This window comes from Montipora foliosa, chromosome 1 (assembly GCF_036669935.1).
Source record: "Montipora foliosa isolate CH-2021 chromosome 1, ASM3666993v2, whole genome shotgun sequence".
Lineage (NCBI taxonomy): Eukaryota > Metazoa > Cnidaria > Anthozoa > Scleractinia > Acroporidae > Montipora > Montipora foliosa.
The window spans coordinates 39,954,414-39,973,142 of record NC_090869.1 but is presented as its reverse complement, the minus strand read 5'-3'; the positions used below and the strand labels follow the sequence as shown (position 1 = coordinate 39,973,142).

At 40.1% G+C, this 18,729-nt stretch overlaps 1 protein-coding gene across 3 annotated transcripts in view; it reads left to right on the top strand.

Annotated features, from left to right (window-relative positions):
- LOC137998146 (polycystin-1-like protein 2) overlaps nt 1–16,495 on the top strand; it is a 34,479-nt gene extending 17,984 nt beyond the window's left edge. For 2 of the 3 annotated variants that reach the window (XM_068844587.1, XM_068844582.1), the window contains 7 exons: nt 1,747–1,923; nt 3,689–3,940; nt 4,118–4,753; nt 6,496–6,732; nt 8,009–9,250; nt 10,390–10,555; nt 10,847–16,495. In XM_068844587.1, the coding sequence (XP_068700688.1) occupies nt 3,698–3,940; nt 4,118–4,753; nt 6,496–6,732; nt 8,009–9,250; nt 10,390–10,555; nt 10,847–12,171 (3,849 nt within the window). In that variant the 5' untranslated portion in view covers nt 1,747–1,923; nt 3,689–3,697 and the 3' untranslated portion in view covers nt 12,172–16,495. Of the gene's footprint in view, nt 1–1,746; nt 1,924–3,688; nt 3,941–4,117; nt 4,754–6,495; nt 6,733–8,008; nt 9,251–10,389; nt 10,556–10,846 lie in introns of those variants that run through there. The other variant, XM_068844590.1, reaches the window with a different exon arrangement.
- Nucleotides 16,496–18,729: the final 2,234 nt, after the last annotated feature.

Genomic DNA, 18,729 nt, shown 5'->3' with positions numbered 1-18,729 from the left:
CCTAGTTTATATAACTAGGAATCAAATGTCCATTATGACTAGGAAAAGCACATTACTGACTGAATGTTCGGAACTTGAAATAAATGTACTCGATACCTCGCGATACCGGTGCGACACTCTAACCAACTGAGCTATGAAGCCACCGACGCTGGGAGCTGGTCATTTGTGGGTTCCAATGTTCCCGTGAGGAATGAATCAACGATGAAATGATATATGAAATAGATCGCATATGAACTGCGGATATGAAATTAAGTGAAGCTATGATCCTCGCAGTTATGAACGCAATTTTTGCAATTGCATAAACAAGCCTGAAAAATTCAGGACCTCAACGAGGTTTGAACCTTTGACCTCGCGATACCGGTGCGACGCTCTAACCAACTGAGCTATGAAGCCACTGACGCTGGGAGCGGGTCATTTGTGGGTTCCAATGTTCCTGTGAGGAATGAAACAACGATGAAATGATATATGAAATAGATCACATATGAAATATGATAAAAGTTCTCATCACGGAGTTGACTCACCAGTTGCGTTTTAGTTGTGTTTTTTATTCCTCTTTAGTCTTTCTGTATTTAACAGAGATTATTAATTTTTGAACCGTCTTTCCTGAATGAGAAAATCTGGTTTATTATTAAAAGTCTTATGATTTCACTTTGGGCTTCCTTGCGACTTTTTCTCTGTGTTTGTTTTATTTTCTATTTTGCAAATCAATCAATCAATCAAATACCGATATTTCCATTTGTTGCGTTAATCAGTCGCAGGAAGAAAACCCAAGCATACCCCAGGCATCCTTTAAGGGGAGAATTTTCACTTTCAAGAATAATTGAAATTATTCTTGAAAGTGAGAACCAATGTCATCATCTTTCTTGGAAACTGTATTCATTGTTATTTTTCTACGTTCCACGCTACTTCTCTACAAGTTTAGCACTATCATCTAGTTGAACTATTTAGCAAGTAGCCAACTTTAAGGGGGTGGCTCTTAACTACAGAAAGAAAATAGTTGCTGTGGAAGGTTTTTAATCAAGAGCCCTACAAAAAGGTTGCATGGATGGTTCTTTGAAGTAACTTTTTCAATGAGAATCTGACATCACTTCAATCAGAAGGCGCATGCTCAACTAGTCCCAGGCATCTGCCATGCGTTTCAGTGAAAAAGATGTAAAAGCTCTTAGGAAACGAAGAGGCGCTTTTTTCACCGGATGAGAATTGTTCCATCATTTTTCGTAAACTGTGGCATGGAATTTCTATATGGACAAAAAATGGAACTCATATTGTGAAAAGTGTATCAAAGGGGGTCTTATGACGTCATAGTTTTTTTGGAGAATTTTTTTTTAATCCATGCTACAGATTTTGTGTAAGAATGTTCTCAAACTCTTGCGTTAAAAAATTGTGACAAACATAGTTAACTCGAGTTTTAAGACATTTTCTGTTTTGCTCACGTGATTTACCAAATATGTTTGTGAGTCGAACCAGACAAAGAAATGTTAAATAGAGCACACTTGGCAAAAAAGGATAACTGTAGAGTTTAAGGGAATCTAGAAATGACTATTTGAAGGGGTCTATAGCAACGGTTTGGTAGTTAAAGAGCCACCCCCTTAACGAGATGACAACTCTTGTTAGTGTACTATGCAAATAAATTAACTTAACTTAATGATCACCGAATTGCAAAACGAGAGGTAAGGCTAGTAGCTTTTCCCATAAGGAGAGTCGTCATGAAAAGACATAGTATTAACTGATCTTCTTGTATTTCAGTCTTATGACATTTTCAGGAATCTCGTGAACTATTTGAACTATAGTATCGGAACACTTGGAACGAATTCTACGTTGCCGCACACAGTGGAAAACCTTCTTCTTGGTGTTGGTAAAATATTATGGATAACTTCGCGGGATGCTCATGTTCAGAATCAGAGCCCGGCGACTCGAGAAAAGGTATTTTTAACCTTCTGAGAATTTCAATTTATTTAACTTGGGTCAGGAAGGAAACGGATCAATTAGTAATAATAATAATAATAATAATAATAATAATAATAATAATAATAATAATAATGGTCTTTATTAAATAAAACATTCAAACAAATGTGAAAACTTGAAAAATAAAAATGAATTAAATAATGATATTTATTCAATAAAGATAATATATCAATGTCATGCAGAGAATAACCAGCGATTTACAAATGCGATTTACAATGTAGCGCTCTGTATTGACTCTTGGTAGTAAATAGTTATGTTCTCTTTCACGAAGTAGGCGAGTCCTTTTAGGCGGTAGAAGGTCATGCGGGATGTGTCCATCTACACAAACTTTTTCAAACAGCAGTTTGTCTGTCTTTATGATGATGTCTGATATCAATATTAAATGACAGATGTGTACCCATACTTTAAAAAGTTGTCAATTCTGTCCAAGTGTTTGTGTTGATATGCTGCTCCCCAGACTTCCATTCCATAAAGAAATACAGACATGATAAGAGATTCAAACAGCTTGTCAAGTTATTCTTTGGAGTATCCATATGCTTTACACACCCTCATAATACAAAAGCGGCAACTTGCTTTCAATATGCCTGCCTGCTGTCAATATGCCTGTCCCAGTCACACGGATTTTCCTCGAAAGTAATTCCTAAGAGTTTGAGCCAGTCTCTCTTCTTGATTTCTGGTAAAACTGGTGACTCTGCCTTCTTGGTCTTACCTTGGATAGTCATTTCCTATGTCTTTGATAGATTTAACGACATTCTGTTATTAGCTGCCCAGTCTTTAAGACATTTAGGCAATTACCGCGCTTTTATAGCCAGCATGAAGAGGCTGTGGACCTCCGATCCATGGCCCTCTCCAGTAGTCCACGGTACTTGGATCACGTCCATGGTCCACCCCTTTCGTTCACCGGATGTTTTTTTTTTTTTTTAAGACAATGAAGTGCTGGAGTAAAAGTTCTTTCAAGGCAAATCAAGGACAAACATTCCGACATCCTTGTGTTGGGTTCATCGCCTTTGCCTGTACTTAGCCTGCAAGCAGGTTCTCTCTTTGCTGTGGGAGAGAGAAGAGAGAGCCTGGAGGCGGGGAGGTCGAGTGGTTAGAGCAAATCGAATCAAATCCCGTTCAAGCTTCTGGTTTGGATTTGTTTCCGGTGGTCCCGGATTCAACTCTACGTACCACGCTTTGTAAATAGCCAACTGGTTGCCTCCTGCTAGTTGGGGCTCTTAATCATGTTTCTGTTAAGTTTGAATTGTTTCTTTCAGATTCTTAAAAAGTGGGGTACCTGTAAACTAGCTGGATAGCTAAGTGCACTTCCACTATAAACAAAGCGTTTACATTTTTTTTTTACATTTGGGCTTTCGGCTAAGTCCTTCGTGTTGTTTTATATGGCTCTCCGGAACCATTGTGAATTGTCGGCTCGGCTTGCTTCACTTCGCTTGCTTGGCCTTTTCCGCTTTGAAGCTCGTGAGGTCGACCTTTGGAAAGTCTACGAGCTGGCCTTATGCCTTTTCTGGCACGTTATCGGAAGCCTTTCCCTCTGACTTTCTACCCAAATTAAAAGCTGATAAATAGTATTTACTCAACAAACAACCTAGAATCGTGCCTGATGTGACGAGTGAACCTACATTGGTGTACAAAATTTGCTGTTAGGAGATGAGTTAAAAACGTGAATGTTTGTATTGTTTTAGTGGGACGTCTAATCATTGTGTTTTATTTTTTGTTCACTTAGGGCATCACTATGACAAGGGAACTCCTCTTGCTGAAAGATCGAATGATAAGAGGAATAAGAAATTCATTGAAATCTTCCCCAGGCAACAAAACATTTTATACTACATATATGAACATTGAAGTGGTGTCTGTAAGGAGAAATTTACTTCACAGCTTGATGCTGGGCGACAATCGAACCGGTTCCTTTCGAATCCCGGATCTAAGCAACGTTTTGAAGAAAAATGCGAATAACAACGAAATTGTGTTCTTTGAGGTATTGTCATAGTTATTGTTTGTGTAAATAATTGATCGAGTTGGTGAAGGATACACAGTGATAAATAATTGTGAAAGCATTCTTCAATTTGAGTCAATTTATTCACTCTGAAACTCCGTTCCTTAGAACTTTTTTAAATAAATATTTCTTGAGACTGTTGATTATCGGCATTTTCAGATGTGGAGCACACCCTTTAACCCCTTCACCTGGAACAAAAGTAGCGAATGGGTTACCACAAATGTGGCAAGTTTGGACATTAGAGACAAAGAGGAAGACATCATAACCATATCTGGCCTGTCACCGGGTATAACCATCCTACTTCCATGGCAACCAATTACTTACCATTCCAGTAATCTGTCCTTTGTAAGACTGGGATCGTCAAGACGTCACAGTATAAGTGTTCAGCACGGTCATTCAGTTGTTGAGATCTCGATTGTATCTTACAGTGACGACTTTGTTATTCCATACGTTCGGGTGTCACCTCCTGTAGAGTTGTCAACACAGTTTGGCCCGCCAGAGTGTAAGCTTGTGCAAGGGAAATGGCTTCACAGCGGAAACATCACTTGCGTCGGGAAAACAAATTTGACAATAAATTTTAAAACGCTCCTTCCTGGAAACTACCATCTTGACATAGACTTCATAAGAAAAGGGAGTAATATAAACGAGGATGAACAGGGAACTGATAAATGTATCAAGATAAAAGAACCGCCAAAACAAGAATCACAAGGGATCAACTACACGTTTACTATTTCAGAGGTCGCCTGTTTCTTTTGGAATTCAAGTGACTTGTACTGGAACACCAGTGGATGCAAGGTAAAGACACATTACTATTGTATTTGTACGAACAGAAACACACCGGTCATTAAAAGCTGGGTAACTCATTGTCTTCGCATTTTTCATTCAAAAGCCTGTTTCCTCGAGCGCTTTCCATTCATTTGACATTCATTTCGCTCTTCGCTGTAAAAGAAGGTTAGATACGCTTTGACCTTGTATAAATACGTAGAGGACCATACGATACTAATATCAGAGAGAAATATGAAGTGCGAGTGACTTAAATGTTATGTAGAATCTGAGTTTGTACAGTAAAGGGAATAACCCGGGGGGGGGGGAATAATTTTGAAATTTCCGTACATGCAAATAGAACCTACATCAGGTTTTTAGATAACATGAAGATCAATCAATGATGCATCTGGAAATTTTGTACTTTGAACTCGTTCAGCCACAGTATCAGTATCCATCACATCACAATCCGCGTCCTATGACTTTAATATCTCCTCCCAAGTCTGAAAACCTGTTTGGTTTTCGAAGCATTAAGAGGTAACCTATTAGCCTCAATCCATAGCGAGTAGTTTTCAAGCTCCATATTAAACTGTCCAATTAAGATCCTTGGATCCCAATCCTAAAAAAAAAACATCAGGTTGTCCGCAAGGAGAGCACTTCGAAGAATCGTTGATATAACTAATGGGATATAATAAGGAACCCAGTGATAGAGTAAGGTTAAGCACCAGGTACGAGTGCCCTCTGTTCTTTTTTAGTGGTTAAATAGCTAGCAATCCATTCGTAAACTAGACAAGTGATAACATATGCCTTCAATTTTGCTAACAGTATTTTATTATCTGTCGTATCAAAAGCCTTCTTGTTGACAAGATTAATTATTAAATGAAGCTATGATCCTCGAAGTTATGAACGCAATTTTAGCAATTGCGTGAAGAAGCCTGGAAAATTCAGGACTTCAACGGGGTTTGAACCTGTTACCTCGAGTTGCCAGTGCGACGCTCTAATCAACTGAGTTATGAAGCCACTGATGTTGGGAGCTGGTCATTTGTGGGTTCAAATGTTCCCGTGATGAATGAATCAACGATGAAATGCTATATAAAATGAACCATTTATTGAACTGCGGATATGAAATCAAGTGAAGCTATGATCCTTGCAGTTATGAACGCAATTTTAGAAAATGCGTGGAGAAGCAGTTCAATATATGGTTCATTTCATAAATAATTTTATGGTTGATTTATTCATCACGGGAACATTTGAATCCACAAATTTCCAGTTCCCAACATCAGTAGCTGCATAGCTCAGTTGGTTAGAGCGTCGCACCTGTATCGCGAGGTCACGTTGAACCCCTTTGAAGTCCTGGATTTTTCTGGCTTCTCGACGGAATTGCTAAAATTGCGTTCATAACTGCGAGGATCATAGCTTCACTTGATTTCATATCCGCAGGTCAATATATGGTTCATTTCATCGTTGATTAATTAATGCAGGTAATGTGGAATGTACGAGTGACGCTTGCGAAAACAATATGTTGTTAGCTACGAAAGGCCGGTTGTTAAGAGCTCATTTAAAGAATTTGAAGAAAACTGGAAGGTCTGAGATCGTTATTAAATTGTCATTTTATCCATTTTTTAACCACAAAATAAACAACTAATGTACCTTGACAGAGTCGTTTGAGCTGTTATCGCATATTATATTTTAGCGTTTTCGACAGCGTTCACCTGCAGTACCAAACTTGTCTCAAACCGCTAGATTAGGCTAATTTTTCCTCTTATTTGTTTCAGGTAGAGGGATTCATGAAGAATTCTGCCCTGAAGTGTTCTTGCAATCACTTGACGCCCTTTGGTGGAGGCTATCTAGTAGCGCCGAATGAGATCAATTTCCACAAAGTGTTCATTGAACTTCTCTCTCCCAATGATAACGGAAAATTCCTCGTTCTTGTTACAGTCGCGACATGTTTCCTTATTTATCTGGTTGCAGTCATCATAGCCAGAAGGGTTGACAACAGGGAAAAAGCAATGGTATGATTGTCTCCAACTACGCGCACTAGCATAATAATCTAAGATTTATAGAGCGCCAAGACTATGAAGTAGTCAAAGGCGCTACAATATACGTTGATAAAATAACTGTTCAAGTAGCAACTTAAGATCATGGTCTTAGAATTACCGAAAAGCAAGTGCAAATAAGTAGGTTTTAAGTTCTTTCTTGAATGTATCAATATTCGAAATCATTCTTATATTTAGTGGTAGACTCTTCCATAGTGTTGGTCCAGCTTTATAGAAGGCCCTATCTCCAAAGATCGTTCACTTGGTTTTAGAAACAGCAAGGAAAGGTTAATCTTGATTGCAAAGACTGTACCGTCCTTCAGGCTTGGGCTCTAGGAGATTCCTCAAGTAAGAGGGGCTCATATTATGAACAACTTTGAAAATGATACGATATTTCGCCGGAAGCCAGTGTAACGTCTTCAGTACAGGTGTTATGTGGATGTACTTGGGTACTAAGCAAATGATACGTGCTGCAGCATTCAGAATTCGCCATAATCGCCGAAGCTGATATTGCGGGATTCCAAACAAAAAGACAATTACAATAGTCCAAATGACTCGTGACAGAGGCATGGACCAGAGTCTGCATAGCATCCATAGATAGATATTTCCTGTTCTGTCTGATATTATAAAGGCTAAGGAGTGCCTTTCTGTAGACCTTGCTAATTTGGTCACTCATTGACATGTGGTGATCAAACAATACACCCAGATTACGAGCGTATTAAACTTGTGTAATGACTGACTCTCCAACTCTAATACTCTCAATATTGATCTTCGACAATTGTTGACGAGAAACCACTATGAGAAACTCATCAGTGCTCTCATTTACAGTATAGTCAACCACGTCAGGAACTTTGTCTCTGAGAGATCGAGCATTTACATACGAGAAGCGTACCCCAGTTTTCCACTTGTTCCACTGAAGACGCACCACCTCAAGGACCCTTTTTGAGGATCCTATATTTAATAAGGTGGCCGAAGGGAAATGAGCGCATACTGTTTGCGACACGCTGCAGCTTCTGAGATGGCTGTGAAACGGCGGAAAATTCAGCTAAATGAAATATACCTTATATGAACACATCATACCAAAGGCTAAAACACAACCGTTAATGTCAGAGAATTCATTCCCCCAAGTTTTGTGGTTTGTTTTCTTTATTTCATTTATTTATTTATTTATTTATTGTTTTTTTTTTTTTTCGTTTACAGAAACAATCTACACTTGGTTTTTAAGAAACGAATTAATTAATTTTCTTTTCAGCTTCAGGACAGAGAGCCAATTATCATTTGTAAGGAAGAAGGATCCGAAGAGCACATCCCGCACAGCTACAAGCTAACCGTAAAGACTGGTGTCTGGGCAGGTGCAGGAACAACATCCAATGTATCCCTCATAATTTATGGAGTAGAAGGAAACAGCGGTATCCTGAAAATAGCGAAGGAAAGTAGTGATGCCTCTTATTCAGTTTTCGCTCGAGGAACTGAACAAAACGTTAAAGTAATTTTGAACAAAGACATTGGTGAAGTTTACTCTCTTCGTATCTGGCATGACAACTCAGGCAAGGATCCATCTTGGTATTTGGACGAGGTAAGCATTACGAACATCAGCACTGGAACCTGCTGGAAATTTATAATTGACACATGGCTTTCTCTAGAAACTGAATCGTACTCTTGTGAAGTGCTTCAAGTTCCTTCCTGTTCCGGTCCAAGTATCACAAATGTGGCTCTGAAGGAGATGTTTTCCAATGGCCACCTTTGGTTTTCCGTTGTTACTAAGACTCCGGGGGACAATTTTACAAGAGTTCAAAGGCTTTCGTCCTGTGTTTGCCTCCTTCTTTGTACGATGGCCACCAGTGCTGCATTTTATCGCTGGGAAACACATTCCTACCAAGTCATCAACCTTGGACCACTTAAATTTTCAGCAAGACAGGCGATGGTCAGTGTTCAAAGCACCATAATTACCATTCCTGTTCACGTTATTATTCTCTTATTTAAGAAAACCACATCGTTTTTCCGCGCGGAGCATTCACGCTGGTGGCAGTGTCTGTTCTACGGTATGTATATTGTGAGCGGCATAATGACTGTCTCATCGGCCATTGTGACCATTTCTTACAGCCTCATTTGGGGGAGTGATAAAAGCCAAGAGTGGGTTTCTGCTGTTATCACCTCTTTCTTCGAAGACATTCTGGTTGTACAGCCATGCAAATGTCTCGTACTTGTCGCTATATCCGTTATGTTGGCAAAGTGCAAAGGAAAGAAAATATCTTCCGAAAGCCGTGAAAAAAAGACACCGGAGAAAGTGACACCTTTCCCAAGGTCAGGAAGAGAATTCTCAAGACTGAAGAAAGAGATTGTTGCTAAGGCCAAACGTCGTTCGTCCATTCGCCAAATAGGATTTTATATGACTTTTCTTGTCATAATTGGTGTGTTATCATATGGAAACAGAGACTCGACCCGGTATCTGTTCGCGAAATTTCTTGATGTTCACACCGGATATTTTGAACAGGTATTGACTCACAACACAGCCTTTTAACCTTTTTTTAATTTTGTGAAAAGAGGAAGGTAATCACCTTCACTTTTTCAAAAATATGAATTAAGAGAAATTGATCTGGGACTTTCGACACCCGAAATTACCTGATTTAGCCGAAAAGCGACAAGTCCGATTGCCACTCGACCGAGAAAAGACTTCGAAATGTTGAATTAAAATAACAAAGATGCATCGAAACCTGTCGCTTCCGAAACCCTCCACCCTTAACACGACAACTTGTGGTGTATACATACACCAAGGAAACACGAAAAGCCACAAACCCTGGCAAGAATGTATTTTGAAAGTCAGCTGCACTTTCATACTCTGTTGAACCAATGAGCGCTTTTTATTCAACTAGCCTATCAGTGTTTTTCATTAGCATGTCTCCACCAATTGCGTAGTACTCCCACTCCCTATAAAAACTACAAGAAACCCCCAATTCCTCATTTCGTCCTAACAAAGGGCCAACGTTCGAAACGGCAGCCCTTCAATAGTTTTCCTGAGGCAGTTCGATCTTTCTAAACTCGTTTGATAAATCCAAATTGTTATGTGTTACTCTCCCACTGACCCAGGACCACATTTTCTTCCTAAAATAGCCTCTTTATAGAAACGTTTTGTTATTTTCTTAGTTTCATGGGCTTCGTTCCGATATTGCGAGCCCTTTACACGCTATTTGATTCGAAAATCATAACATATTTTTGCAACGCGAAAAAAAGGTGCGCTAATAACCAAATCTTTAATATATTTTTTCAAATATTAATTCTTTTTAAGGAAATTCAGTAATTGCTTTTCGTGAGCAGGCCACTCTGTAATGAGAACTAAGTATATAACAATCATTTGACAAGTAAAATGTTCATTGAATTCTTCAAGAGGCTTTTTAGATCGCCCAGATTTAAGACATCGTGACAATTTTATATTCACAAATTCCTGCTCTGGAGACATTATACGATTGTGATGTGTTTCATTAGATCATGAATCGTGTCTCTGAAACATCACATTTAATTCCAAAGTTATAAGTTTGAAACTTAAATACTTTTTTTTTTTTTTAAATAATCTAATCTTTGATTTAAACGTATCCATCACATATTCTGCATGGTTTTGTGTCAATTCCCATTTAGGTTACAACTTTCACCTCCTTCTGGGAATGGATGAACAAAACGTTGGTACCACATCTCTACCTCAGTCCCCATCAATCCAATTACCGAGAGTGCCAACAGGCAGGGGATGAGCTAAAAGCTACTGTGATTGGAATGTTACGACTTCGTCAGCTTAGAGCAGGAAAAGGTTTTTTTTTCTTTTTTTTTTTTTGCTTTGGTTTTTAGTCGTATCGAAGTCGTATGTATCTGAAATCACGAGGATTAATATTACCTAAAGAGGAAAGGTCCTCAAGTGTGCCACTTTATTAGAACAATAATTTATTTATTTTTTTATTTAAAAACAGATCAGTTGCATTTTAATATGAAAATATAACATACATTTTTTAAAATTGATTAAACGTAAAACGTTGTCCTGCCATTTTCATTTTAATAACCGCATGCCTTTCTGGCTTTAACCTCACCTGTCTCTTATTTTCAGTTCAATGCCCCGCAGTACACACGATCAAGGATTGGTTTCCCCTTGAACGTTATGATTGCTACTCTTTTGTGAAGGAATCCAAAGATCCATTCATTCCCAAACGTGGAATTTTCCCTTGCTCTCGTCCATGGGTGTATCAAACAGCAGAAGAACTCGATGCGTCATCAAAATGGGGACATCATGGGTGGTATGGTGGAGGAGGGTACTCTGCTGACTTGGGTTATGATGACGAAACTGCGCGTACTGTTGTTCATTCTTTACAATCAGGGCATTGGATTGACCGTCAAACAACAGCTGTGATCGTAGAGTTTACCTTGTTTAGCCAGTCAATCAGCACATTAGCTGTTTGCTCTTTTTTCTTTGAAGTGCTTCAAACAGGACAGGCTGTATCGTTTAAGCAAATCAACACCATCTCATTACACAATACTGAATCCGTCCTCCAGGTCTTTCAAGGACTCTGCTTTGTTATCTTCATCAGCATGTTTATCTATAAAGGCTTTGACACCACAACCACCATAATTCGCTGGGGAAGACATTACACCCGTTCTGTTTGGTGTTGGCTGGATGTGTCGCTACTCTGCACGTCCCTCTCTGTTCTGGTGTTCAGCTTTGTCAAGTCTTACCATATTACAAACATTCTACAATACTTGGAGCGCAACATCTTTGCTCCAGTCAATTTCCAGTCGGCTGTTCTATTGGAGGATGTTGAAAACTGTGTCTTAGCCACCCTTACCTTTCTTACCACAGTTAAGCTGTTGCAGTTGACGTATTTTAATATGTATACCAAAGTGTTTTCTAGTGCATTGCGAATCTGGTTGCAAAAGTTGCACTCTTATCTCCTTATTCTTTCAGTTTTGTTCTTTGCATTCCTTCAAGCAGGAATTTTGCTCTTCGGGACCATTGTTTCTCGTTATTCCAGCCTTTGGCCATCATTCTCCTTTCAGCTTGAAATAATTCTTGGAAAGGTCAAAGCTCGACCAGTAAAGGAACTTGTTGAAGCGGTGCCTGTGTTTGGTCACGTATTCGTTAGTCTTCTTCTTTTCGGTATCACAATCATAATGATGAATTTCTTCATATCATCTTTAAATGATGCCATAAGTGATGCAAGAGCATTGCAGGTACGTGAGAAAAGCCAACCACCTCGAAACCAGTCTGATTCAAATGTTCCAACTGAAAGATTCAAAGAGTTCTTTGACCACATCAGCTACCAGTTGAAAGCCATAGATGTGATTCAACATTTGCCAGAAGCACATATCCTTGACAAAAAGCTGACAGAAGTCTTAAGGCGTCTGGATGAGGCATGTTCACATCACACCAACGAGTGACAAAATGAACTGCCGACAAAAAAAAGGAACTTAAACAGATTAGCAAGCTAGACTAAGTTATTCATCAGGTTAATTATAGCGTAGAGATACTGCAACATTGCACAGGTAAAGAGCATTCAGTAGTATGAGGAAGAAGCCTCCGGGTGAAAAGAGGAATGGCTTCAGTTGAGTTTAATATATTATCCACATGGGACAAAGATGAAGTAAGTTTCTTTCCTTTTCAAATAATAATAAGCAGCTTTCCTCAGAGCAGCGTAGGCCTAGTTAAACGTAATACGCATAGCTGATCTGAATTTTTATCATATTAATTAGACGTTACGCGAACGGTTCCAATAAAACCAATGTCAGAAAAGCTGTTAAGACGTCCAGAATGCATGTATAGCCCATGTTATGTAAAGACATACGGTAAACGAGAGAGACTGTTGACAATTGGGCCGGCTTCCGACAGCAGAGTGCAGAAAGGCGTGTCTGTTTCATCATCATTATCATCAACATGGAATTACGGAATCGATATCACCAAAAGATCTCTCAAGGAACCGTCCATTACAACTAGAAATAGATTCCATAAGAATACTTAGACTGTGCTTGAAAAAAAGGAAAATCGAATAAAATATCCAAGATTACATGTACTGAAACGTTTTTTTCATTGAGTCATAATAGCAGCGTAAAAATTATTTAGACTGGTGGCATGCTTAGCCTAGGTTCACAGACTATGTTGCCCCTCTAACAAAAAGTCCTGTTGGTTTGGCCTTGAAATTAAAACAGTGTGAAAATTATGTCTGTGGATGGTATTTAGTGAGAGATCAATGAATTCAAGATCGTAACTGGTTTGCCGAGGCATAGATATCTCCTTAGGGACATCAAGTACCTAGTCAACTTTACTGATGACGTCGCCTCCCACGAGACTTGGAAGTGTTTTATCCTTCTCAACATGTTGGGGTTTGTATGTATTCACCCTTTTAACTGGAAGACACAATGAGGTTCACTTGGAAGCAGAAGCAGAGAGATCATATCATGTCCAAGCAAACCGACATTTTGTCTTAAAGATTGAGGCTTAGGCGATTAGAAACAAGGAAAAGAAAAGGAAAGGAAAGTAACTTTAATTAAGTGTCTAGTCGATTTAGCCCTGGAGCACTAATTGGGGACACTGTAAAGTGAAATTAACAATCAACGCACATCAAGTCAAATGTTGGTTTTTGAGGAGAGGGGAAACCGGAGTACCCGGAGAAAACCTCTCGGTGCAGAGTAGAGAACCAACAAACTCAACCCACATACGACGCCGAGTCGAGGAATCGAACCCGAGCCACATTGGTGAGAGGCGAGTGCTCCCACCACTGCGCCATCCCTGCACCCCTAAGCCATTGTGTCAGAAGATTTGTGACACCGGTATACATTCTCACGTCTGATAGAAGGTTGGAATTAATCAGGTTATTAATTCAATTCCTACGACGTCGACTTCTTATCTCTGGCAAGACGGTTAGAACAGATTTCACTGAGACAGGTTCACTACAAATTGCATCTACGCCATTTATATTGGTGCAAGGAAGGAAACCTTCTACCTCCATTCCTTCTGTCAAAACCACTCACCGACAACCCCAAAGGCTCGGAAGTTGCGCGAAAGATTGACTGGAAATATTTACGCATCCTCATTGGTGAAAGTCACCGCAAACTTCAATTCTTTGATGAAGATTGGCAAAGACTCAAACAAAACATCGAGTCGGCCATTGAGGCCTCTCACTGCGAGGCATTGTACCAAGCAATCGCACAACGTTGTGAACGCGTCCGAAAACTGAGCGGAAACACGAGCAAAAGCTGAATAGGCTACCGGCTGGCATGGTTGTAAGCGAATTAAAGAAGAAATGGGTAGTAAGTATCTCCGGAAGAAGACTACAGGGCAACGAAATATCGCTACTGAGGAAAGGACTCAATTTTGCAATCACGCCGCACACCGTACCCACGAAAGATATACTCGCTTCTGTTGAAGCCGCAATATACGACCTGGCACGAGAAAATCAGGACGCTACTAGAGCAGAGGTTTACGGAGCTCTGAAACATGCTAAACAACGAAACCTGACGAATGAAGAGCGGAGAGCACTCAAAGAACTAAAAAGTGACAAAAACATTATAATAATCAGAGCGGACAAAGGAAACTGTATAGTCGTCATGAAGAGAACCGACTATCGTAACCAGATTCAAGAAATGCTGCAAGATCAGAACGTCTATGCACCAATCAACGATAAAAGGCACAATCCAACATCAAGAACGGAGCTTCAGTTGCAGCGAAAACGTTTGGGTTGGAAGAAAGTTGGGAACCTTAATGAAACAGTCTACTGCAGCTTCGCCCCTCCGACTCCACACCAGCATCGTTTTACGGTTTACCTAAGATTCATAAAGTGGAACTGCAGCACATGGACGACCGTCTCACTCTCCTGGAAGGCACAGAAACGCGAGCACCACTAAGACCTATAAACAGCTGTATTGGCTCGCCGACTTATGAGCTTTCAAAATACCTGGCTTCCTTAATTAAACACCTTGCGAATGCAACCGAATATTCTGTCGAGAATGCTAAACAGTTTGCAGAATTTATAAGTAACCAGGAAGTGGCCGACGACGAACTGGTTGTGTCGTTTGACGTGATCTCATTCTTCACCTCCATAACGATCGGAATGGCTATAGACATTGTTCAGAGAAAACTGGAGGGATCTGATGATTGGAAAAATCACTCACAGTTGACCAATTCCTGGACTTACTCTCCTTTCTTCCACACAACAGCTATTTCATATTTGAGGGAACCCAATACCATCAGGTATCGGGGTGTGCCATGGGATCACAAGTCAGCGCGATTATGGAAGAGCTTGCAATGCAAGGAGTTCAGGAAAAAGCATTAGAAACCAAACCAAAATGGTGGCGCCGCTTTGTCGACGATTCGAACGCGTGCATCAAGAGAGATGGTGTTGAGGTTTTTCACAGCCACTTAAACTCGATAAATACCAACATTCAGTTTACAGTAGAGATGCCTACAATAACCATGTGAAAGAAGAGCATGGCCTTCCCGGACACCAACAACACTGTGGATGAAGACGGAAAGATAGAAGTGGTGTATAACGCAAGGCCACACATACGAGCAAGTATTTAGATTTCCATTCACAAAGCCCAGTGCAAAGCAAACGAGCTGTTCTTAAGACCTTAATGGACCGCGCTAAATGCATTCCATCAACAACTGCGCAAAGACGGAGCGAGGAACGACGTGGTATCGACGACCTAAAAGCTAATGGCTGTCCTGAAAACTTTATCAAGTCGGTCGATCAACCAAACAACGCACAACCAAATCCCCGGGAAAACCCAAAAGCATATGCGTCAATTTCATATATATTAAACGCGTGTCAGAGCGAATTGGACGGATTTTAAACCGCGAACACATTAAGACAGCTTTCAAACCATTAAAAACACTGGGACATGTTTTCAAAAAACCAAAGGACTGGCCGACAAAAGCACAGTTGAAAGGAATTATAAACAAAATGAGTTGCAGAATGTGCTCATTTACATATATTGGAGAGAGTAAAAGAAGTTGGAAGTCTCGGGGGGCTGAACACAAGCCTGTAACGAATGGGAATGTCGGCTCCGCGGTAAAACAACATGCCCAAACCACTGGCCACGACATACACCCGAATTGTGCGAGCAGTTTGGAAACAGGCGTAGAAACCAAGGAGAAAAGGCTTTTTCTAGAGTCGTTACATTGTTTCCTGGACAAGAACTCTGTTAATGAGAAAGCACCCTTCCAAAGGGTTTACGCATCACTGGTTTTCTTCCTTAGGAATAATGAACAATGACGTCGTTTGCTGTATATTTGCATTCAGGGACTTGCAGAGTACATTCCTCTGAAGAAGGTCGAAAATTTAGTTTAAACGTTTTAAGATCTGTTTTAAACCCCCTTATTAAAATTTTAATCAATGAACATGTATAATATGAAAAATTAGGATTGAGCCTTAACGCACTCCGCAACGTATACAGCTAGTTTGAGAATGTTTAAAATCGTAACCTGTGTTCTATCGAAGAGGTAATTACAAAAGGATTAAAACTACACACGCAAAAAGATTGAAAAAATTGCCTTTGTCAAACAATAAGCGATATTGACATTTCCACTTGTCTGTCATATTAATACACAGCCGATAACGTACAGTACAACAGAGAGCGAGGGTCATACTGGTGAATATTGGACCGAGGTCGTGGCAGTACGGGCCTAGGGCAGCGAGGTCCGTACAGAAAACGACCGAGGGCCAATATTCCCAAGTACGGTCCCTAGCAAGTGACGTTAGTAAGTTGTTTATTATGTGGCATCGATTCTTTAAGTGATCGGACACTTCCAGTCCGTTTATTCTTGTTATTGAATGTCTTTGTAATACTATTGTGTGGCAAATAAACATTCATTCAAGTAGACTCCAGTTTTTCTCTAGGCTTAATTTGGGCTCCGAAAAAGTTCCTTCAATTCATCTGAGTGCATATTTAACTTAGGTAAAATGAGGATCACCAATTTAACCTAGGTAAAAACAGATTCAGCCTGAGAACGGATTTTACCGGAAACAGACGCAACATATTCAAGACCCAGTGTGGCCATCACGTCACACATGCGCACAACCACTTCAGCTGATTCATTGGCAGTTTCGGCCTTGTTAGGCCTCAGTTTTTTCTATGTTTGAGGCGAACGGCCGGGTAGGCCAGGTGTCCACCTCAAATGGGGGTGCACCAGAACGCCAAACTCGCCGGGAAATCGAACCCCACCTCCACAAGCATATAACACTGCACGAATAAAACTACAAGTACAAAAACAGGAACGACTCAAAGGTAAACAAAAAAAAAAAAAAAAGAAACTCGCGAACAGATTCACCAGCGTATGGCAGACCCCATGGGGACACCATGCAGTCAGCCGACTCATTCAACGTTAAGATTTTGTACGCTACAGACGTGAATCAGGCCACACATGCACAGTAAGCAAAATTGAAAGCAAATAAAGAGTAGAAGAAGGCGGTTTATAATCAGGCACCTCTTTAAGTGGCAGCTCCACCCAACAAATGTGCCGGGTTAGCTGGTTGGAACCAGCACGGCGATGAAAGGTCAGGATTCCGTTAAATATGAATGTTCCGATTGAAAAAAGACATTACGATGCCTATGGCGTATACTATCTGGTGTTGTACACTGTAAACAATTTTTTTATGTAAGAGCCATGCAACTGAACAAAGTGGAAGCGCCGCATCTTGGGAGATCTAACCAGGAAATAATTTGTAGATTTAAAACAAAATAATACTGCAAGGCTGGTTGTACGGCTGTGAGGATACATATTTTTTTATTTACCCGTACATTGTACACTGTACATCTTGGTTTCCCATCCAGATACTAATCTTATCTTCTGTGAGAAGCACAAGCACGTGGCTAATTGCAATTTCAGACTAAGAAGGAAGTCGACCGATTTTAAGATGTGGTATGCGTGACAAGACTTGTTAACAAGACATAAAACTTGTCGTGTAGATCTAAAATAAAACTATCACGCAATACGCGATCGGAATGAATTTTGATCCCCAGACTACTCATTCATACTCTCAATTCCACCATCGCCAACGAGTCAGATTGTAATAAATTATCACCGGAAGCCCTCACTGGGAGCCCTCACTTACCCTAAACCCTAACACTAACCCAAGCGTTAAATTTACGCAACGGTTCGTCCTCAAGTTTTCCAAACTTTCAGCCACTACTCGATCAGCCAACGTTTTCCACCTTCCCGCTCTTTTCTCGTTAACGTTTCATGATGAATTGGAAATAAATGTGGCATTCTTTTGCCGGCCTGGAATTTTTTCCCCGGCGTTTGTCTCCATGTTATCTTAACTAATGCTTGAAGCAATGCGTGACATATTACAGTCGCATTATCTGCGCAGTAACGTTGGGGCAAAAACAATTAGCGCGAACGTCCTTAACTAAACCTCTTCCCAAACGAAAACTGCACAAACTATTCCTGGAGGTTCTAGACACTGAGGAGGTTTATGTTGATATGACCGCAGTTAATCTTCTTTCCTCTCTTCATTTTTAGATTCAGATTAAATAGATTTACTTCATTTTTACTCATGGATATATCCACGAGTTTTGGTGAGGTTCTTTATGCAAATGTGTCACTCCTGCGTAACCGGAAGTTCGATCTAATAAGCCAATCAGGATGGATAATCACAACACAGCTTAGAAAGCTGTGACTTCCCGTTCGCGAGGTTGTGCACCAGTAACTGTTATCAGTCCTATAAGCGGACAACAGGGAACTACTGTGAACATAGATTAGGATTAGTTTTGGTTATTATACATGGATATCAATTGACTTATTATACAGAAATAAATAATGAAAAGAACTGTGTTGGATTGAACATGTTCGTCGTTGTAGTGTAGTGGTGAAGACACCGGAGGATCTGAGTTCTCGAGTCCCGGTAAGTGCATTGTACAGTTCTCTGTTCCCTTACTTAATTGTAATGTTGAGACTCGAGGGATACATGTAAGTGTATCAGTGAATACAGAAACCGGTAA